This window comes from Budorcas taxicolor, chromosome 9 (genome assembly GCF_023091745.1).
Source record: "Budorcas taxicolor isolate Tak-1 chromosome 9, Takin1.1, whole genome shotgun sequence".
In the NCBI taxonomy this organism is placed as follows: Eukaryota; Metazoa; Chordata; class Mammalia; order Artiodactyla; family Bovidae; genus Budorcas; species Budorcas taxicolor.
Window position 1 is genome coordinate 93,915,400 of NC_068918.1, and position 21,900 is coordinate 93,937,299.

Consider the following 21,900-nt stretch of genomic DNA (forward strand, 5'->3'; position numbering starts at 1 on the left):
TTACGGCGGGGTGGTATTCCACTGTATGTACACACCACACCATCTCTTCCCTTTTATCTGTGGAAGGTACTTACATTAACTCCGCATCCTGGCTGTTGTAAATAGCGCTGCTCTCTACACTGGGGTGCATGCATCTTTTCGGACCAGGGTTTTCATTTTCTTTGAATAAATACCCAGAAGTGGGATTGCCAGACAGTTCTAGTCTTCAGCTTTTGAAGAATGTGCATGACAAGGAATCATTCGGGACGCACTCAGAATATGTGAGAGGCCTAAGAGAGGCCTGTGACTGGAACAGGAGGTGGCGGCTCGCAGCCTTTCTCAAGGGTGCGGCTCCTAGACCAAACACGGGCCCACAGCGGGCCCCTGGGCTGCTTGGGAGTCCCCGGGTGGCTGCAGGGTCTCGCCCTGCAGACCGTCAGCGTCCGGGAGGCTCCGGGGTCTCGCCCTGCGCAGCGTCAGGAACTCTTAGGCCTGTCTCCGCGCCTCTGCTTGAGCTCCAGGAGCGGCAGAGGCCTCAGTGCCGACGGCTCCCCTCCTGGCTCCCTCTGCTCTTTAGAAAACGCGTGGCTCTCGGTCAGTTTCTGAGCTTTGTTCCAACACGACGTTGTGTGATGTTGGACTCAGAGGGCCTGTTACCGAGGGCTTTTCAGATGCTCATGAGAGATGAGGGGCACAGGTGCTGAGGACTGAGGGTCCTGAGCTGAGGAGGGCCGGTCCGGTGCCTGGGACCGAGGGGGTGGCGCCCAGCACAGGGGCTCCCAGGGGACCGAGGGGCGGTGCCCGGTGGGCTCCCGCGGGGAGGGTCTATATTCCAGACCACAGAGCCATCTCCCTGCGGCACAGGCAGTGGTGAGCCTCCACGGAGGATGTGACCCTGCTCTTCCGACGGTGTCCAGGCTCTCGGCGGTGGCGGGGTCACTCAGAGGGGCTTCCTCCTGGGCAGAGCTGACGGGCACTGAACGTGGTCCCGTAGGGGCTGGAGCTCTGTGAACGGCGTTTCAGAGCACAGAGCCCTGCAGCCCACTGCATCCCCAGGCCGCCTTTCAGGGGCGCCCTGATGCTCGAGGGGCTTCCAGCCCCCATGCCACCCTCCCGTTTTATAAGCCTTCATTCTCTATCTGCATCAGTATTTTTGTTAGCCCCCCACCCCCACCCTCTGCTTCTGGAGGAGCCTGGTGGGCTGTAGTCCATGGGCCGCAAAGAGTCGGACACGGTTGAGCGACTGACGCAGGCAGGGGTGTGGGTTCATCTGTTTTAAGGCAGCTTTGAAAGCAAGAATCTTCCACACAGAATGTTCACAGGTTCAACAGGCAGGTTCTGGTGAGAAATGCCCAGGGCTTTCGCTCCAAGCTGTTCCACAAGGTGGGCGAGAGTAAGTTCGTTCCATAAACGCGTGTCCTGATGCGCGAGCACCGCTCTGTGGAGTGGACATTCGGCACCGAGCCCTGGGCCCCAGAGGACGCGCTGACCCGAGGACGCAGCCCTCGCTGGGGCGCTGCCTCCCACCAGGACGCCCTGGCAAGTTTGTCCGCGTGATACATGACCCAACCCCGAGGCAGCTGCACAAACCCGAGACTCACTTCTCCGCTCTGCTCGCTGAGGGGGAGCGTCAGCGCAGCCCCTGCCGGCAGCCCCTGCCCCCGCTGCCGCGACACGGGTTTCCAGCTCCACCAGCTTCCGCCGACCCAGCCCACTGGCCCCTCTGGGATGGTCCACATGGATGCCTGGGGCTTTAGTCTCAAGAGAAATGCTGCTCCTTTGAAGGACATCAGTACACATTTTCTGATGGAAATATAAGCATGAGCGCAGACCTCTTTGGACTGTTCACTCCCTGGATCCAGCTTCATCTGTCAGGCCAGGAAACCCTGTGTTGTTGGGGCCATAGTTTCAAACAGTGCCGGTCACTGAGTCAGACATGGGCGAAGGATGTCTTTAAAGTGTCTTTTGTGGGAGTGGTATCAAGTAGCTTTTTTTTGCTGTTACAGTCTTTGTTGTTGTTTGTCAGGAGCTTGGAGGAAGGTTGAGGCTTCTGGCATGCAGGGTCCTGGGCAGACTTGAGGCTTTGGAGGGCTGGGGTGGGTGTGGGGGTCCCTGGGCACAGAGAGTGGAGCAGAGGTCGGACTTAGAGCTGCAGGGCTGGTGAGCAAAGTGGCGAATCTCCATCGGGGGGACGGTTGCGGTCAGTGTGGCCCCGAGCCCCACCCGGAGGACAGTGCAGGACTGGGCAGCGAGTCCTATGGGGTCTGTAAAGTTTTGGTCACTAACCTCAGAACAGCTTTGAAGTCTGGAATGTTGTCAGGCTATTTGTGACTCAAACAAAGAGAATTTCAGGCAAAGAGTTGAAGTGGTATGAGGAAGGGGCAAACTTTTTTTTAAAAGGAGAAAATGACCCTCGTGTACTTTTGTTCACGCACGTGTACTCTGAGCTGGACCCGGCTAGACCGGCAGGCCGGCCGTGGGGTCCAGGGGGCTTGGCACCCTTACCCTAGGAAGGTTTCAGAAGTGTATGCTTTCAGTATAGAGTTTTCTTTGTTTAGATTCAGCTGCAGTTTCTTGTCTCAGTCATCACATTGTCGACTGAATTCACCATTTTTGTCTGTGAGTGACAGGTCTGGACATACAGGGAAAAAAAAACCCCAAAACCCAAGACATGTTGCTTGAGTCACTTCCAAAATGTGACCCGACCTTCTGCTTCTGCAACATTCAGCCTTTGGTGACTTGCCCAAATCCTGCCAAGGACATAACTGCTTCCGTTCTTTAGGGAAGAACCAGAAAAATCATCGAGGCAGCTTTCCTTACTCTGTTTATCTGTGAAGGTTCATGCTAGCCTTTGCATTGAAACTGATCAAAGCTGGGACTTGACTTGGTCCTGAGATGCAGATGTTCGAGCAGATTCCTGGAGGCATCCACTCTCTGCCTCGGCAGAGCAGAGTCTGCAGGTGAGTGACTGGTGAGTGACTGGCGCGGCAGCTGAGGAGGGCACTTAACCGGAGGTGGGGTGGCGTCTACCTCTCATCCCTCATGCCTGGTTTAAATTCCCCCCGAATCACAAGGGTGCAGAGATGGTACAGGTCCCTGTTCCACTTGCTGCCTGGTGCAGGGGTGGGGGGCTGGGGCTGTGAGTGGCGGTGGCCGCAGCCCACTCCCCTCCCAGGCAGCACGCAGCCCCTCTGTCATCTCATGAGCTTTGCCTCCGTGCTGGGGCTCTGAGGAGGTGATCGCCCCATGCATTTGGGTGATTAAAACCCAGGGGGCCCAGAGCCTGGCTGGTGGGTCGCTGGGCATCCTTGGCCGAGCCCTTCACCTCCTGTTCCCTCCACTGCACTGGGGACCATCACGCCGTTCTGCGGTCACTGTGGTTGCGTGGCCGAGTTCTCTCACACTCTGCGTGTGCCTGTCCCTCACTTTCTCCTTCCTTCCTCATCGTCCCTCTCCCCTCCCTGTCGCCCTCCCGTCCTTCCCCCCCTCCTCAGCAGGCTTTGCTGTCATGGGGGGTCTGACCCGGCAGAAGGGAGGGAGGAAAGCCAGGGCAGGCGCAGAGCCTCTGCGGACGTGAAGGGCAGGGTGCGGACCTCTGAGCCCAGGCTCCATCTCTGCTGCAGAGACCCAGGCGCTGATTGGCAGTGAGGGAGTCGGCAGAAATCGCCTTTGATTGAATGCTCTGGGGTGGCTATGAAAACACTGGCTCACTCTTAATATTTTAAAAGTGTAGCAAAAGGAAACCTCACTTGAAATCCAGTCAAGGTCATGGGCGCTTTAAAGTATAATTTACAAGCACGTCGTAGAGCAGAGGCCTCTTTTTTACGGCGGAGATTGAAGGGCTTTTTACGGTTTGTGGTGTGAGAACACGCAGACCGGCTACGTGGTTGTTTAGCCCAGCTCTTGCTTCAGTTCCTCATAAAGGGTGTGAGAGGGCTGAGCTGTAGAGCAAGGCGTTGGAGGGAGATGAACCGGGAGTCTGGGAAGGAAGCTTTGTCCCCTGGAGGGGAGGCAGGAAGAAAGCACCTGGCCTCTGTCCGGACGCCCGAGCTGGCTCCAGGCCTCGTGGCCTGCAGGTCACTGGGCCCAGGCCACCCACTTGCTCCTTCCTCCGGCCAGGCCGGGCGGGTGCTGGGCCGTGGGGTGAGGGGCACTGCATCCGCGGCTGTCTTCATGCCAAGCTCCTGGGGCAGAGACCTCCCTGCACCCCTGGGTCGCCAGGATCAGCCAGGCTTCTGTCTGCTTCTGCAGCTGAGATTCCACCCGCCATTCCTCGTTCACGGGAGGTCACCTTAGATCCCCCGGGCCTGGGGCAGGGGCCGCTCTGGGTGGTGCCATGTACGTGCCTGCCAGGCACGTGGCCGTCATCCCTGGGGCTGCAGTAAGAACCTTGTCACTGTTACTGCATTCCCAGCCCAAGAACACTTGCCAGTCAGCAGCTGTCCTTCCAGGGGCAGCCCTGGCTCAGCCCCCACAGGAAGGTGGCCGTGTCTCAGGGAATAGTTCAGAACTGCTCTCAGCAACACCTGCCTGTACCGCTGGGTGCACTGGTGGAGAACAGGCAGTGAATAAAGAAAAGCGTGTGCCCAGAAGCGGGAAGCTGTGCTTCTGTACCCGGCACAGCGTCACCGCTCTCCTGAGTCGTAAATAGACACACATGATTCCTGAGCACGGTGGCCCCGCTTCTCTGAGAGACGCTGGGGCACTGAGCTGAGCCTGGTGGTCAGAGCCCCTCCAGAGGGCGGGCAGCACCACGTGGACCCGGCCACGTCTCCTCAGGAGCCCCCTCTCTGTCCCCACCATGGCCCCGCGGTCTGTCTCGTCGAGTGGGGGGAGGTGCCCACACACCCTCACGTCACGTCCGGTGCTGGTGTGCCAGGCTTCGAGAGAAGACGGTCACTGCTGACTCCTCCTCCGTGGCCTTGAAGAAGCTCCACGTACCCATCTCGTGGTCAGGTATCATTCAAGCCCTGGTGCTCAGGAGAGACAGGGAGGGGAGGACAAAGCCTGTGCGTCGGGAGCCATCACCGCTGACCCTCATCCTGGGAAGGGCGTCTGCAGGTCAGGACACCACATCATGGGGACGTGTGTCCTCAAAGGCCCCCGCTTCCTGGCTCCCTGGGGACAGTCCCCAGCGCGGCAGCCGAGGAGCCAGTGCCTCCCGCAAGCGGATTCCCACCTCTGCCACCATCAGCCCCCCTCTCTCGCCACCACTGCTTTATTCATAAGCTCCTTGAGGGTAAAAGCGCTGCTTTTCACAGGAGGTATGGCTAATGGCTATCACACAAATGTTGAGGACGTGCTGTTGTCCCTGAGAAGTGTAGGGGGCTTGGGGACACACACCGTCTCTCTAGTACATATCCCACTGACCTTATCAGCTGGTGCCAACTCCTGGCGCACGTGCTGGGCTCAGCTGACCCACCCAGAGGAGAACCAAACCACAGGCCTGAGTGCGGTGCGTCCACAGCCCACGGAGCCTTGGGCAGGAGAGCACCAGGAGGAGGGCTCTGCAAGCCCGGCTTCCTCTGACCACGTCTCCAGGAGAATAACTTCCCGGGGCCCTTAGGCGGGGACTTCAGCCAAGCTCTGATGCTCACCAGTGTATTATTGAATGTTTGGTAATCAAAGCACAGCCTCAAGCCTGAAATCCTCTTTGTTTAGAATGAAAAAGTGTGTAGAAAATATGAAAATAAATATAAAAATTTGTAAATATTAGAAAAGATAAAAAGCTAGAGCTGATACACAGGAGTAGTGATTTTGCTTTTAATCTTAAGGTTGGAAACGTCTGTGCTTTTCCTTTGGGCCCTTTGTGAGAATGAGCTTACTCCCTGTGTCCCACATAGGTGTCCTACTGTATGAACATGTGTGTGTGTGTGTGTGCACACGCGTGCATTCAATCATGTCTGACTCTTTGTGACCCCATGGACTGCAGCACACCAGGCTTCTCTGTCCATGGGATTCTCCAGGCAAGAATACTGGAGTGGGTTGCCAGGCTCTCCTCCAGGGGATCTTCCTGACCCAGGGATCCAACCCAGGTCTCAAACATTGCAGGCAGATTCTTTACCACTGAGCCCAGAAACGTATGCGGATGCGTCCTGGTTATGTCTCTCCTGCAGTGCGGGGGCATCCTGGTTCCACGCTGCCGTCTTCCTTTTTCGTGAATCCTGCAGTTTATTCATTTTTGGCTGCGCTGGGTCTTCGTCGCGGTTCGTGTTCTCATCATGGTGGCGGCGTCTCTGGCTGTAGCGCACAGGCTCAAGGCTCGCGGGCTTCCGAGGTCAGCACACAGGCTGGCTGCTCTGCCGAGGACTGCACCTCCTGGGCCGGGGATGGAGCCGTGGCCCCTGCGCCGGCAGGCAGGCTCCTAACCGCTGGACCACCAGGGAAGCCCGAACCGCCATCTCCACGTGACACTCGATGCCCAGCTGGCGGGATGTTTATAAAGATGGGTTTTCTGTGCTGTTAGCTGCAGATGCTTTTTTAAATGTGCTTTAAGAACTTTTCTGATTACTTTTGTTTAATGTTGTTAACGTTTGAACTGCGTATAAAGGTAAAACTTAAGAAAAACGCACTTATTAAATTAAGGCAGGTTGTCCTGAGGTGGGAGTGTGGGGGTGGGAAGTGAGGTCAGTGAAGTTGCAGGAACTCCAGGTGTGGGGACCCATCCTGTGCACCCTGGGGCCCCAGGTGGGATGCTGGGACCCCAGGGCCTGAGATGAGCGTGCTGTACATAGTTGGGGCATGTCAGCGTGTGGGAAACAGCACTCCAGCTCCACGTCTAGCTGAGGAGAGCCTGGACTAGGAAGGAGCCTGGTGTTCTGGCTGACTGGAAGCGGGGCTGTGGCTCGAGGGCGGGTGGAGGTCAGGGCAGACCTCAGAGGCTGCGCTGTCGCAAGCTGCAGAGCGGAGAGCCCAGTCCCTCACGCTCCGGGCCATGGACTGTCCCCCTGCCGTGTCTCAGGTCTCAGGGGCCCTCCACACGGCGCCGGGGTCGGCAGACCTTCCCTTCTCTCCTCCACTGCTCTGCTGTGAGCTAAACTGTAAGGACCAGTGTCCCGCCGTTCCATCTCCCACTTCTGTGACTGGCCAGCCAAGGATGGTCTCACTCGATGCCTCACTTTCTCCTTCTCATCTGTAGGAGGAGCCTCCCTCCAGGGAACAAACCCGCTTCCTCTGCACACAGGGACGGAGGTGATGTTCTGGCTCTGGCGGACGTGGTTTGTGCAGGGAGCTCGTTGTAACTCCCCCCTCCCTGCCAGTAACACACAGGGAGAAAGAATCGCATGATTCATCCTGTGTTTGCACTCACTTTCAGTAAAGGTAATTGAGAGAGAAATTACCAACCATGCAGCTGCTTTTATGTCCAAAATATTGTACATGAAATAAAGGGATTTAAAATCTGCAGACTGAAGGCGGGAGGAGAGGGGACGACAGAGGATGAGATGGCTGGATGGCATCACCGACTTGATGGACATGAGTTTGAATAAACTCTGGGAGTTGGTGATGGACAGGGAGGCTTGGAGGGCTGCAGTCCATGGGGTTGCAAAGAGTCGGACGTGACTGAGCAACTGAACTGAAAATTCATGTAGGTTAGCAATTTGTAGATTGTGCTAGTCTTTAGGGAAGAGTGAGTCTAATCCACTGCAAAGAGACAGTTATCAGCGTTTGTCATCACGTTTCTAGAGGAACAGGTGCGACTTAATCCCAGTCTCTCACAACCTTTGGAGGCAGCAGGTGGCAGCTCTCGCTTCTGACCCATACCCTGCAGGTCAAATGTGTTCATGTCACTCTGGGAAATCGCACAATACGAGACTTCCCTGAAAATTTGTGTGATAAATTCTTAAAAGTTTGGGAGAAGGCAGACTTCCAAAACTGGAGGAGTTAAACTGTTAGCAGGGAAGTAGTTGCTTGCAGTGGGATGAACGCACATGCAGGCACACACAGCTCCCCAGAGGGACCCACACAGCTCCTCAGAGGGGTGCACAGCTCCCCAGAGGGACCCACACAGCTCCCCAGAGGGATGCACACAGCTCCTCAGAGGGGCGCACAGCTCCCCAGAGGCGCACACAGCTCCCCAGAGGGGTGCACACAGCTCCCCAGAGGGTTCCACACCGCTCCCCAGAGGGTTCCACACCGCTCCCCAGAGGGACGCACACAGCTCCTCGGAGGGGTGCACAGCTCCCCAGAGGGTTCCACACAGCTCCCCAGAGGGACGCACACAGCTCCTCAGAGGGTTCCACACAGCTCCCCAGAGGGACCCACACAGCTCTCCCCAGAGGGGCGCACACAGCTCCCCAGAGGGTTCCACACAGCTCCCCAGAGGGACCCACACAGCTCTCCCCAGAGGGGTGCACCGCTCCCCAAAGGGAGCCACACAGCTCCCCAGAGGTGCACACAGCTCCCCAGAGGGGCCCGAAAACCAGAGAGAGGGTTCTTACATCCTCTTCATGTTATTCCTCACCTATGTCAGTTTTATAGACATTTGAAATGATAAACCAGCAGATGAAGCTTTAAGCCTACTCGGTGCTAGATGCTTTAAAGCCCGACTGATGGCTGTCACTGTCCCCTGGCCCTTCACCCCGTCTTGTCGCCCGGTCAGCAGTGGACCCTCAGCCCCGCTTTCCCTGACCCGCAGGCCCCAGGCCTCACCTGCTGGGCGACATGCAGACCTCAGCTGGGCATCGGTGTGGCTGACACGGTCCAACGCTGTGTACTGTGTACAGCGCCATCCACTGAGGCCATCGCCACCCCGCCTTCCCTCTCTCGGTGTTGGCTTTCCTTTTGAGGGCGATCCTGAGTGTGCTGGGTCGCAGGAGAGAAGCAGATGCCGGTTACCACGTGGAGTGGAGTTTCCCAACGTGGTCGAGGTCTCAGCCCCGAAAATGTTTCCATCTGTATTTGCAAGAAAAAGGGAAAAGATGAAACAGTCAAGTTGCTGAAGTCAGTAATTTCTACACCAAAAACGTCTATTTTTAAAAATAAAGATGTCTCATAGGGCAGAACACATTCATTTTAAGAGTTAACAAGTCAAATAGTTTTTAAGGCATCAGCTATGAACCAGGTTCCCTGGGGCCACACGGCGCCTGGTGTCTGGGGAGCAGCAGCCAGCCGGCTCGCTGCTGAGGAGCTCGCTAGGCCCAGGGACTGAGGCTGGGACGGGGCCACCCGCTCACGCGGGTCAGGCCGGGATTAGAACCCGAGTGTCTGCACAGGACTCTGACAGGATGCCAAGTATTTTCCTTGGATTTCACAGATAAGTGAAATCAACTGAGCATTTCCAAGCCAAGCAGGATGCTGGATTTTGCCTTGAATGTGTAAATAAATGGTTGCAGCCTTTCTGCTTCCAACTTGGAGAAGGGCCGTCTGGTCCCCCCGCCCCACCACACACAAGTGTCTCTTTACCGGGCTGCCAGGTCTCTGTGGAAGGCCCTGCTGCGCAGCTGTCCCTGCCCTGAGCCCCCCGACCCGAGCCCTCCGGGCCTGCCCCACGTCCTGCGGGGGGGACACAAATACACTCTGGGTCCCATCTCAGAGCCCGCCGGCCGTGGTTTCCCCAGCACGAGGTTTACGGGCACTGGGGGCCGTGCCAGGCCCTACGGGCAGAAGGAGGGAAGGTGAGCTGCCGCGGGGGAGGCCGGGCCCCCTTGGGTGGGCACCCGCTGTCTCCTGGTGAGCGACCCACTGAGCTGGCCCGGGGCTCGTGGGGCTGCTGGCCACGGCCTGTGGTCTGCAAGCAGGACGCAGAGCTCTGCGGTGGTTGCTGCTGCCCGCGCCCAAGGGGCCGAGCGTGAGGGAGGCTAGGGGCTGCTCTGGGCTTCCTGGGAAACCCGGTGGCCGGGGGCCCGGCTCCCTCTGTCCCCCAGCTCTGAGGCTCCTCGGGAGGCCCAGGCCATGGCCCAGTACCGCTGGCACTTCTCATATAACCAGAAGCCACTTCTTAATCGTGCGTGCTCTGATTTTTTTCCTTTGGATTTCTTCTCATTTTTACAAACATTGTGGAGGATGAGCAGGCCTGGGGCTCCTGTGTTCCCAGGAGGAGGCGTCCTCCCAGGAGAGTTGGGGAAATCCAGGGGGTGCGGTGCAGGCAGGAGGTGAAGGCGGTCCTTGCCCTCTCTCCATCCTCGGTCTGTCAGCCTTCGATGCTGCCTGACTCTGACGTATGGTCATCGTCGTCCAGTTGCTAAGTAGCGTCCGACTCTGCAACCCCGTGGACTGCAGCACGCTAGGCTTCCCTGTCCTTTACCGTCTCCCGGAGCTCGCTCACACTCATGTCCACTGAGTCAACACCATCCAACCATCTCATCCTCTGTGTGGGGATTATTTTCCCAGGATGCTGGCCACAGTGGGTGCTGCCCCGGCCCTATTTGGTCTCACGCATATTCAGAAGTGGTACAGCCATTTCTGTTTCATGAGGGGTTGTCCTGGAACCAGCAGCCGCAGGTCCCAGAGTGTGAGGCCCCGGGTCTGTCTCCCTGTCACGCCAGGTGAGGGCTTGGACCCAGGTGCCGGGTCTGCTGGATCTGAGGGTTGCTCACCCCTGAGTTCCAGGCCTCCGTCCAGGTCTGAACACGGGCTATTGGAGGAAGCTCAGCACTGCCCATCCTGGAGCGGGCGATGACCTCGTCAGATGACCGTCCCAGACACGCCGTGCCAAGGGTGCTGCCCGTCCTAGAGCGGGCGATGACCTCGTCAGATGACTGTCCCAGACACGCTGTGCCGAGGGCGCCGCCGGTCCTGGAGCGGTTGATGACCTCGTCAAATGACCGTCTCAGACACACTGTGCTGAGGGCGCTGCCCGTCCTGGAGCGGGCAACCAGCTGCAAGTCAGCCGCTTCCTCCCCAAGGAACGCTTAATGTTCTGTTTCATTTTTCCCTTGAAAAGTAGCGTTTTCCCTGGGGGTTTCCCCTACAGATCACAATCTGCTTTGCTAATTGTATTCATAAGGGACAACACAGCTCTTTTTCACCCTCCCTTGACCCTTAGGGATTCGCATCTGTTCTCTGATATGTGTATTTAACGAAGTGGAAACCAGCATAAATGGATTCCTACTACAGGCAATTAACATGTGCTTGAATAATAATAACAAAAACTCAAGTGTCAAAAGGCAGTTTGTAAAATCCCAGCTCTCCGCCTGTGTAAACACACGGGTCCTGAGTGACTTGGCTGCCACGCGGCACTGCCATCGGGCCCGTGCGGAGGATCCCTCCTGCTTCTCGGAGTCCGGGAGAGACGTGCCCAGCTGCCTCTCTGCATCCCGAAACACAGAGGGTGCCGGGGACTTAGGGACAGTTCAGTGGCCTCTTGTAGGTGAAGACTGCAGTGGAATGTCAAGCTTTGGGTGAACTCCACTGCAGAATTACTCGAAGGCCATGAGCCGTCTTCTGTCTCAGGTTCATCTGACCAGACGCCAGCGTGTCCTGCCCCAGTCGTGTGAGCCTGGGGTGGTTCCCAGCCTCGGGGCTTCCTACGGAATGGGGGCAGGGATGCCACCCGCCTGGGGCTGCCGCTCTGGGGACCAGTGAGATGATAATGCCCAGGAATCTGTTAGCGTCACGAAATAATTCAAGAAATCTTAGAGGCTGTAGTTTTCAGAAGCTGGGGTTTAAAATCAACATGTGTGGGCTGCAGGTGTTCGGATGAGCTCACTGATACAATGTGCCTGAGAGCCAGGTTTCTGAGTCTTAACCCAGCCCTTCTTTCTGCTGCAGGGAACTCCGCTGTGCTCTGTGAGTTCTGGGAAGCGAATGTGCCTGACAGCCAGGTTTCTGAGTCCTAACCCAGCCCTTCTTTCCGCTACAGGGAACTCCGCTGTGCTCTGTGAGTTCTGGGAAGCGTGAAACGATGTCTGTGCTTGGTCTTTTTCAGGTTGTCCTGGTGCCAAAAAGAGCGAGTTTCTGACGAGCGTGCTGGACGCGCTGTCCACGGACATGGTCCACGCGGTCTCTGATCCCTCCTCCCCCGGCAGGTGCGCTGCCCCTGACCTCAGAGCAGGGGCTAGGACGGAGCCTGGTGGTCAATGGACTCTTGGAGCCTGGAGGGCAGAGTCCAGCCACTGGAGTCTCGGGGCTCGGCTTAGCGGGCACAGCCCAGAGCGGAGCAGACCCGTCCCCAAGCGTGAGGTCCTCGCCCGTGTGTGCAGGAGGTCTGCTTAGCGGGTCTTCCTGTAATGCGATCAGTCCCATGAGGATGTTGCCGGCGTGGGACCAGGCCGAGGCCCTGGGGTTTCCCCAGGTTCCATCAGGCGGGGGGTGCAGACGCTGGGTAGGGGAGACAGGGGCGTGGGAGAACCCGGCCCAGAAGGCTCCCTCCTTCAGAATGAATGCTGTTTCAGAGCTAGGGACTGGATTTTATAAATACTTTCAATTAAATTGTTTGATTAAAAATTCTCAAAATAGGATTTTTTTTAGTAAAATATATATGATGTAACATTTGCCTCTCAGCCCTTCCCAGGGCTGCGATTCAGGGGTGTTAATTGTATTAACACTGTTCAGAGTCTGACTTCTGAACCTTGGGGGACTTGCCCTGAGCGCCTGGTGGACGTGCTTGGTTCTGGGGCTGAGGCTTTGAGCTCCACTTCCTGAGACGCTGTCGAGTCCCCGAAGCTGACCTGCGTCTGTGGACGACTGTCGGCCCACAGGAGGGTCGTGTCCAGTTTAATGGACGGGGTGTCTCAAGCATCGGCTCTCCCCTGTTAATTAGCGATCATCAGTCTCTTTATCTTAAAGCACAGTTTTCTGATTGGGCATCTCACTGTCTGTATTTTCTTAGAGCACTGACCTTCCTCCCCTCCTCCCCAAACCTTGATGATTCCAGCCCCTCTAGCTGATCTAAGATTTCTGGTCCCTCGGCTCAAAGTCCTCCTCTCTCTGCCTCTGCTTAAGAGTCAGAATGGAGAAGAATACAGGGCAGGGCTATGAATCCAGCAGAAAGTTAAATTGTACGGAACCACCCAAAGTTCAAATTGACATCTTATATTTTCAGAAAGATTGCTCTTCTCTGTAAGACTACAGTTGAAAGCAGTAAATGAATTTCCATCCTAGAAGGTCCTCTGAGAGTCTGAGAAACGGTCAGCAGTCTCAGAAAGCCCTAATACCTGGGAACGTCTGGTGTCTGACTCCCTCCTGACGCTCATGGGAACAGAGGTTGACAGCAGGCCAAGGAAGCAAGGACCAGGCTTAGTACCTGCCGGCATCTTCCGCTTAGTGAGAAGCCCCGTCGTAACATCGGGGTTTCCAAGAGCAGCCTTAAACGCAGAACTTCTGGAAGCGTTTTTAACTTAAATCTTAAAATACCAAACTTTCTTTTTCAGTCCAGGGTAAGATGTCAGCTTACCGCTTTAGGACACGTGTGAATTTTCACCTTTTAGTTTACCTGTGACATCAACAGCCTGCCCAGGAACACAGAGGAGTAGAAAGCCTCAGGGTGCAGGCAGTGGGGATGGGCGTCCTGTGACCAGAGTGGGGGTCCACGGGCTTGGTCCCCGAGACCTGCCAACGCCCGCTGTGCGACCGGCCTGTCCAAACTCACTGTGCCATTTGCTAGTTTGAAACCAGGTTGAAAATGTTTGCCTGATCTCCTTTTCTAAGTTATTTTTTAAAATCATTATTATATTGAAGGGTAAAGCCAGGCAGCCTTATGCCTTAGGAAGGAGAGGGCGACAAGCAGGTTCCTCCGTCGGGGAAAGTCAGAGCTGGGTGGGGGTGCCTTTCTGGACAAACCAGGACTGGGGCAGGGGTCCTGACCACCCCCGTGTCTTCCAGGCTCTCGGAACCTGACCCCAGCCACACGCTGGAGGAGCGAGTGGTCCACTGGTATTTCAAACTGCTGGATAAAAACAACAGCGGGGACATCGGCAAAAAGGAAATCAAGCCCTTCAAGAGACTTCTTCGGAAGAAGTCCAAACCCAAGAAGTGCGTGAAGAAGTTTGTGGAGTATTGCGACGTGAATAACGACAAGTCCATCTCCCTGCAAGAGCTGATGGGCTGCCTGGGCGCGGCCAGAGAGGAGGTCAAGGCGGACACGAGGAAGCGCCACAGTAAGCCCTTCTCCCCACTTTCAGCCCCTCCCGCCCACTCTCCACGCCTCTGCTGAGAGTTAGAGAAACGGTCCCAACAGCCTGAGGGTGGAGGCAAGTGTGATGCGCTGCCTTGCTGTAGGTCCCCTGCCCGTGGAGACGCTGGCAGATGGTCGGGGGGTGGTCAGAGGGGAGCCGGCATGGAAAGGGGAGAGCTCAGAGGTGTCTGGAGACGCGTCTTAACTCTTCTGTCCTCAGGAGGGGAGGGGAGCCTGCCCTCCCCAAGTGGCCGCCTTCTGATGCTGAAGAGCGAACTGGGGACCCCTGGGAGCCACTTGGGGCCCCCAGGCATGGCCCTCGACCAAACCTTCCACCTGATTATTAGCAGCTCAATAATTCCTGTTTCCAAACAGTCATTTCCGTGGTTGAAACAGAGCTTCAGCTGTGCTGCCAGCTGGGCGAGTCTCCTCCCAGAACCCGAGCACGGTTCCGAGGCGCTGGACCACCACCCTGGTCACTGGTGCCGGTGGGGTCCACGGGGCCTCTCCCACCGCTGCTGTCTTACGATCCCATCTTCCTGTTGCCGAACTTGCAGCACATTTGAAACGCAAAGCAGGCCTGAGGGCTGAGTCTGGAGCATCAGTAGATGGTGGTCTGCACGCTGCCCTGTGTTTGTAGCTCAACTGGGACGGGAAAGCCCTGGGCCCGGTGAGGGTGGTTTAGTCGCTAAGCCAGGTCCGACTCTTGGGACCCCGTGGACTGTAGCCCGCCAGGCTCCTCTGTCCATGGGATTCTCCAGGCAAGAATACTGCAGTGGGTTGCCAGTGCTTTCTCCAGGGGGTCTTCCTGACCCAGGAATCAAACCCAGGTCTTCTGCCTTGCAGGCAGATTCTTTACTGACTCAGCTATGAGGAAAGATGGCCCCTGACCTCCCCCAAATAAACTAATGTGGTAAAAATGACAATTTGTTTAAAAATGAGCATTGGCGATTTGGATAAAAAGTTAGCTGATTTTGCAGCTCTTTTCTTTTTCTTTTTTTTGTTTGCTGAATTTCTCTTAGTTTTTTCCTATTGTTAGTTTTTTTCAATTTTATTATTGTTTATTTTTTCCTATTCTGTGTCATTTGAAATAGGGAAAAGTCAAAGAAACATAAATATTCAAGAGGGATTATTTCTAAAAACCCAAATTGTTACCAGTTTCTTTTTTTTTTTTTTGCTCTCTACTTAAAAATGCATTTTTTAATTCTAAAAAATATGAGAAATCAAATAAAGAACATAAATAACATGTGATCTTTTTATTTTGAGACAAAAATCAGACCAGATCTACAGCTTTCCAGACACTATTTCTGTTCATGTATACATACAGTCCATGGGGTCATGACTTAGCGACTGAACCACGACAAATATGTACGTATTTATGCACTATGATTTTCACTACAAAGTGGGATCATAATATATAAATACTTAATCACATTTATTTTTACTTTAAGCAATTAAACAAGATTTTGCATTTAAATTTTTGCAACTAAGACATTATTGGGAGCATGATCTCAATTTTTGCTATTACAAAAAAGGCAAAAATGAAAAAATATCCTGAAAAATATTGAGAAAAGATAGAACATAGAATAAATATTTTCCAAGGGCTCAGGAAAAATTCACAAAAGATGACATTATGTCTTCATGGTCCTCTAAAATGATAATTGTACAGAAAATCAGCAATTAGGAAATGCTCATTTTTGACCAAATCATGTTTTTCGCCCAAGTTGCCATGCTGGCTACATTCTCTCGGGCATATTGCCTCACAGCCACATCACCGTGCACGGTGCCACCTGGAAGTGATCAGTATCGTCTGATGCCACGATAGCACCCTCCCCGCCGACCACCCATCGCTAAGCTTCACATTGGGAGCTGGGAGGTACACGGTGCTTTTCTCACTGAAAACTGTTTTCATTGGTGTGGCACAGCTTCATGTTTATTTTAATGATGTACGCTCTGTTTCATTCAAATTAATTAGCAGCTTATTTTTTGCCCTTTATGTGTTTTAAAAAACTCCTTCATGGAGTTTTTCCCTACTGTCTTGAGAGGAATATTTCACCCAGGGTCATTCATGAAATTTATATTCTTTTCATCTGTAGAGCAAAGTTCTAGACACGTAGAAATGTTAACCTTTCTTGCCGTAACTTACCTTTAGTCTGTGGCTGCCTCCAATGATCGGTGGACTATTTACCAGGAAAGGAACCAAGAGAACTCTGGCGATTGTTGACAGCCCAGTTGGTTAGAATAGATTCAAAGTATCTACTTAATATTCTCTCAAGTTGGCCCAACGGCCCAACGCCTGCTTTCTCTATAGAGTCGTCATCTCGGGCCAAACACACAGGAGAGCGGCAACAGCCGTGATCCAGAGCCTTGAATCGTTCAAACCTGCAGGTGAAAGAAGCAGTCCATTTAGCTGCTACTCACTCAGTATGTTTGCGATTTGTTGAATACATTTGTGTTTCAACTGATCATGCTCTGTTTCTGTTTGCTTGAATATGACAAGAGAAGAGGTTTGAACCTGGAATAATTTTGCTCTTTAGTTTATTAATTGAATGAGTGGACATTGACAACTAATCAGGTGTTTGGGGTTGGCGTGCTGTCTTCCACCTACTGATTTATTCCAAAGATATTTATCCAGGGCTCCCTGCTCAAAGCATTGGCAAAATCACAGTAAATGAGACAGGCAAAAGTCATGTACTTCTAGAGCTTACATTTTAGCGTGGAAACAAGAAAAGGAATAAATAGGAACAATCCACTGTAATGGGTGGTGCTTGCTAAGAAGGTGGTGGGGGGAGACTGGAATTCCAGGCAGAGGTTTCAGGCAGGAGAGTGTCTCCACAGGTGGGGTCCCAGGTCCCTGTCCTGAGAGAGGCTCAAGCAGGATTTGGTGGAGCCAAGCAGGACTTGGAAATAGTTATTTTGAGCCAAGCCAGTTAAATGACTCTCGTGACTTCAATATAAGACCCAAAGCTTTCATAGCGGCGGCGTTCTGTGCTGGACTACCTGGCGCCGGGGCCGCCTCTCCCTGGTGGAGCTTGAGAAACTGAGCAAGGCGCTCTCCACAGCGAGTGGACACGCCTGTGGAATTTGGGGCAAAATGGAACAGTCTTCTGAAGTTGGTCTAGAGTGTCTGAGTTGGTGGAAATTGTTTATATACTGGCTTTTATGACCCATTATTTACGCTCCATGCTGAGCATGCGTGTAAAGCCTGTTTTCTCAAAGTTCGCTCGAGGACGACCCTTTCCTGAAGTGGTGTGGCTCTCTTCCTGCAAGAGTCTGCGTAACCTGTTACTAATGAAGTGTGTTTGGTTTCTAATCTCTCTCTTTTTTCCCCTGCTAGCCCCTAGAGGTAATGCTGAAAGCGCTTCTAATAGGCAGGTGAGTGTGCTCACACTGTAGCCGTAATAACTTGCTGCTTTAGTTGTAGGTAATAACAACTGAAGTTCTGTTCATTTGGCGAGTGAAGCACCTCCCAAGAAGGAAAGACCCTCGTTTTTCACCAAGCGCCGCCTCCGAGGGGACGCTCAGCATCTTGCCGTGCGCTCATAAACACAGGCGCTGCCTCGGCCTGAAATAAGCTCTGTTCCAGGCAGAGCCTCGCTCCTGAGCTTTTTCCCTGGAAAAGGAATCCGGAGCAGTCTCCCCAGCTCTCTCTAAGGTGTTTATCGCTACAGTGCTCCTCGGTGAGGCCCTGAGGACACGCGAGGCCTCAGAGAGCCTGGCAAGATTCTGTCAGAAATCTCCAACTTGCTGAATTATCAACTTCAAGATTTTTGCCCTAATTATTTATTTTTACTACTTGAAATTTCAATTATTTATTATTTTGAGAAGATTTCTGAGTCCCCCTGTTTTGTGGGAATATATATATATATATACACATATTAAGCAGTTCTCCAGGATTTGCATCCGTAATTTATTTCTTATATTTGATGAAGGAGACTGCAGGGACAGGGGACCTTCGCTTTTCACCAAGCATCACCTCCGAGGGAACTCGAAGCGCCGTGTGTGCGCACAACCGCCCTCTGCTCTTCCGAGGCTGGGTCTCTATCTGCAGTTAGAGGAGATGACCATGTCACCCCAGCCACAGCCCTCTCAAGCCTAGAGTCTCTTCCAGAGGATGAACGTGAGCGGCTCCTCGCTCCTCCCTCGAAGCCAGGGCCACACCCTCCTTTCTCCAGGCCGCTCACCAATATGCTGTGCATTTTGTCTTCACCTCTTTGATGTCAGGCCTCCGTTTCCTGAGACAAGCCCCCGGATTTGTTGTGGGTTTGAAATGGAGACCTCTAGCGCATACCTAGGATGTAACTTAAAACCATTTCATTAGGAAAGATGTGTGATAGGGTTGGTCGTCTTCGTTGAGCAAGTGTTTATGGTTTCAACTTTTTAAATCCCAGCACAAATCACTTGTGCTTTAGAACAGGGCTGGTCTGAAAGCAATTACCTGGCTGAGTTCCCAAGACTTCCACACGACTTTTTTTTCCTAAGATAACAACGGTGACGGGCACACATGCGCTGCCTCAGTCTGAAATAAACTCTGTTCCAGGCACAAGCCTCACTCCTGAGCCTTTTCCCTGGAAAAGGAATCTGGAGCAGTCTCCCCAGCTCTCTCTATGGTGTTGATCACTGCAAACCGTGATCCTGGGTGAGGTCCTGCTGCAGCTGGCATTTATTAGAGCTATTGAAGACCATGCAGGCTTCTTGAAGGAATCAGGAGTCTAACCACCGAAGTCTTTCACTGGATGGATAACCAAACACAAGAAGAGGAGATAAAGGGCATCTCAGAGGATACATGAAGCCCATATTTAATAAAAAAAAAACCAAAAAGTGACCTGCTTTTCCGGGTGTCTTCTGCAGTTTCCATAACAATCCCTCAGTGATCAGAACCCTACCATCCAGTGACGTGGATGTAGGTTAAAACATTAGTGCCGCTTCTCCTCCAGCAAATCTGATCAGTTTTATTCTCTGATTAAACGTGGTGATGGCTTAGCTTTCTCCACAACTAATTAAAATAGAATGTCTTGTTTTCTTAATGTGGGAGATGCCGTATCTCTTCTTGCCGCCTGTTCATATATTTAGCAGGAGGGTAAAAGCCAACCCAGAAGTCTCCTCAAAACTTAAATAGAACTGACTTGTATTGGTTGGAATGGGTCTATGTGGAAAAATAAGCCAAGAAGGCTGCACATTGCTTCTCCTTTTCATTCTTCATGATTTTTTAATTCTGCACTCGAGTGCAGAATTCCAGGAACTTAGTAAGCAAACTTTTCAGTTGCAGTTCTTCTTAGAAATGGAATAATGAATGGAAAGGATGAAAAGAAAATTGTCAAAAAGCAGCCTTGCCTTTATAAAATCTGAAGCATAAATTAGATTGTTAAAAATACGTTTGCATGATAACTGCGTGGTGATTGCAGATTCTGCAGAATGTTTAACATAGTGAAGCTGCTTATAGTATGTGAAATAGATGCTAATTTCCTCAACTGATGTATTTTTTTCTTATATTTCTGAACATTGAATGAAAGAAATGTGCTAGAAGTTAAGAAGTGCCCAAAATTCCTTTATTTTTTTAAGTTAATTCTTATGTCCCCAGTGGGGCTTCCCTGGTGGGTCAGTCAGCAGTGAAGAATCTGCCTGCCAGGGCAGGAAACGTAGGTCCGACTCCTGGGTCAGGAAGGTGCTCTGGAGAAGGGAATGGCAGCCCGCTCCAGCGCTCTCGCCTGGGAAATCCCACGGAGGAGCGGGGTGGGCTACAGTCCGTAGAGCCACAGAAGGGTCGGACACCGCTGAGCAACTAGATAGCTACAGCGACCCAAGCGAAGGACGGTCTCATTTCACTGCTGTGTGAAACGGGGCTTTTCCCTTTGTTCTTATCAGCTGGATTTATTTTATTCCTGGAAGGCAAGCCTTCATTTTCAGAAATGAGTGCTTCAAAAGTCTGAATACATCTCTTTTTTTGTCTTTTTTTTTTTCAGCCAAGAAAGCAAGGATGAATGACTCCACGGCAGGTCCTAGACATGTGGCCAACTCCCTCACCAAAAAGCAATTAAAAAAACCAAAACAAACACATAGTATTTGCACTTTGTACTTTAACTGTAAATTCACTTTGTAGAAATGAGATATTTAAATAGACGGCTTTAATCTGTGAAAATGGAAGGGCTGGCTTCAGAAAATTAATCACATACAATGTATGTGTCCTTCTTTGACCTTCAAAACCTGTAGCTGGTGGAGATGTATTTTGAGTGGATTTAAGCTTAGCTTCTTCATCCCACACGTGTTAACCGACAGAAGCCTTGGCCGAGGTGCCCTGGCTCCACCCTGTGCCTCCTCCTGACGGGCGCCGTCACTAGCAGCCTCGCCAGGTTGGCTTTGCCAGGGACCTACTGTCCTGGCGGCATCGCTGACTCTATGCTGGAAGCTCCACGGCTCCGTAGACATGTGTAGTCGACTGCTGACCCCGTCCTGGGTTTGTTTGCTTCTTGGGACTTTGTGTTAGCTTGTTGGTTTTCCTTCCCGAGTTCCTGCTCCTGCAATGAGTTATCCAGCCACTGGCGCAGTCTTTACCGGTAGTGCCCTGGTAGAAGAGGAGATATTTCAAACTTTTCTTGATATGCCTGCTTTTCCATTGTGAGCTTCTGTTTGAGTTTTGCTTTGGGCTCAGATTATCCACGCTGTAAATGCTAGAGAATTCTGCCTGCCTTCCTGAGGCAGCGTGGAGGGGCCCAACGTTCAGAAAAGTAAATTTAATCACGATCTGACCCAGCCAGCCAAACATGCTTGTCAGCCTTCTTCTCTTACGCCTGGCCCCTGTCCACCCGTCCATGGTCTACCCCGGGGCCCCCGGGAAGGGAAAGCTGCCGCCTGAGCAAGTTCCTTAGAGAAGGCGTGGCCAGGCGAGGCTGTGCCCGGCGCTGGTCCTGGCAGCTGGGGCAAAGGCCTGTGGGTGCCCGCTTCCCTTCTTTCCTGGAGGCGTCCAGGCCTCGAGGACTGGCCACTGGGAAATTCACCCGAGTGGGGCTGGACAGGGGTGGGGGGCAGTGGGGCCGGGCCTCAGGGGAGCCGGCTGCCCCCGTCAGGGCTGGAGCCCCGCCTCCGTGCTGTGCCCACGGGCTCCGTGGAGTGGAGAGCAGTGACAGACTGACGCTGCCTCAGCTCAAGCTTTAGGTTTGGAAAAAAATCTTCTTGTCCCCAGATCCCCCAACACACAGCCTGTCGATTTGTCTCAACAATTTTCATGAAGACGTTTCCTGCAGTGTCTCGCGGGAGAGTCAAAGGGGAACCTTGGAGCCTCAAAACCAGCCCCCGTGTGTCACCATTGTTTAAGAAACAGTTATGATCCTAAGTTTATTGGATAATCTTTTATATTTCTGAACTTTGAATTTAATCATTTTTCTTAGATTAAAATAAAATATGCTATCAAAACCTTAGTCAGCCTCTTGCTTCATTCTAAAGGTGTCTACTGTCGGGAGGCAAGACAGGGATGCTGGGCTGGGGGGAGGTGGGCCCTGGTGCTGCCCCTCTGGCCGTGGGACTCGGGGTAAGAGCCTTTGGGGGCTTCGGCCTCCTGCTCTCAAACAAGATGACAAGCGGCGACGTGCACCCTGGCGAAGGCACAGGTGTCCACGTGTGAAGGGTGCAGGCTGGGGCAAAGGGCACAGGTGCTCATCCTCGTGATGGGAAGCAGCCCTCCACTCACGAGGAACTGAGGGCTGGAGGCCTTCCTGTGCTGCCGGACGCTGGGAGGGCCACAGGAGAGGCAGAAGTGCTCTTGTCTCGGTTAAAGCTGATGCTGCTCACACACAGCTCCAGAAACCCTGGCGGATTTTGGCCCAGCCCCAGTCTCCTGCCCTTGGCTAGACTCTCCACGTCTCTCACTGCAG

At 53.2% G+C, this 21,900-nt stretch overlaps 1 protein-coding gene across 1 annotated transcript in view; it reads left to right on the forward strand.

Annotated features, from left to right (window-relative positions):
* Positions 1 to 21,432, forward strand: part of SMOC2 (SPARC related modular calcium binding 2) — a 161,240-nt gene extending 139,808 nt beyond the window's left edge. Inside the window, exons 10-13 of the mRNA XM_052645711.1 lie at positions 11,846 to 11,945; positions 13,741 to 14,015; positions 17,370 to 17,407; positions 19,996 to 21,432. Coding sequence (XP_052501671.1) covers positions 11,846 to 11,945; positions 13,741 to 14,015; positions 17,370 to 17,407; positions 19,996 to 20,013 — 431 coding nt within the window. The 3' untranslated portion in view covers positions 20,014 to 21,432. The remainder of the gene's footprint in view (positions 1 to 11,845; positions 11,946 to 13,740; positions 14,016 to 17,369; positions 17,408 to 19,995) is intronic.
* Positions 21,433 to 21,900: the final 468 nt, after the last annotated feature.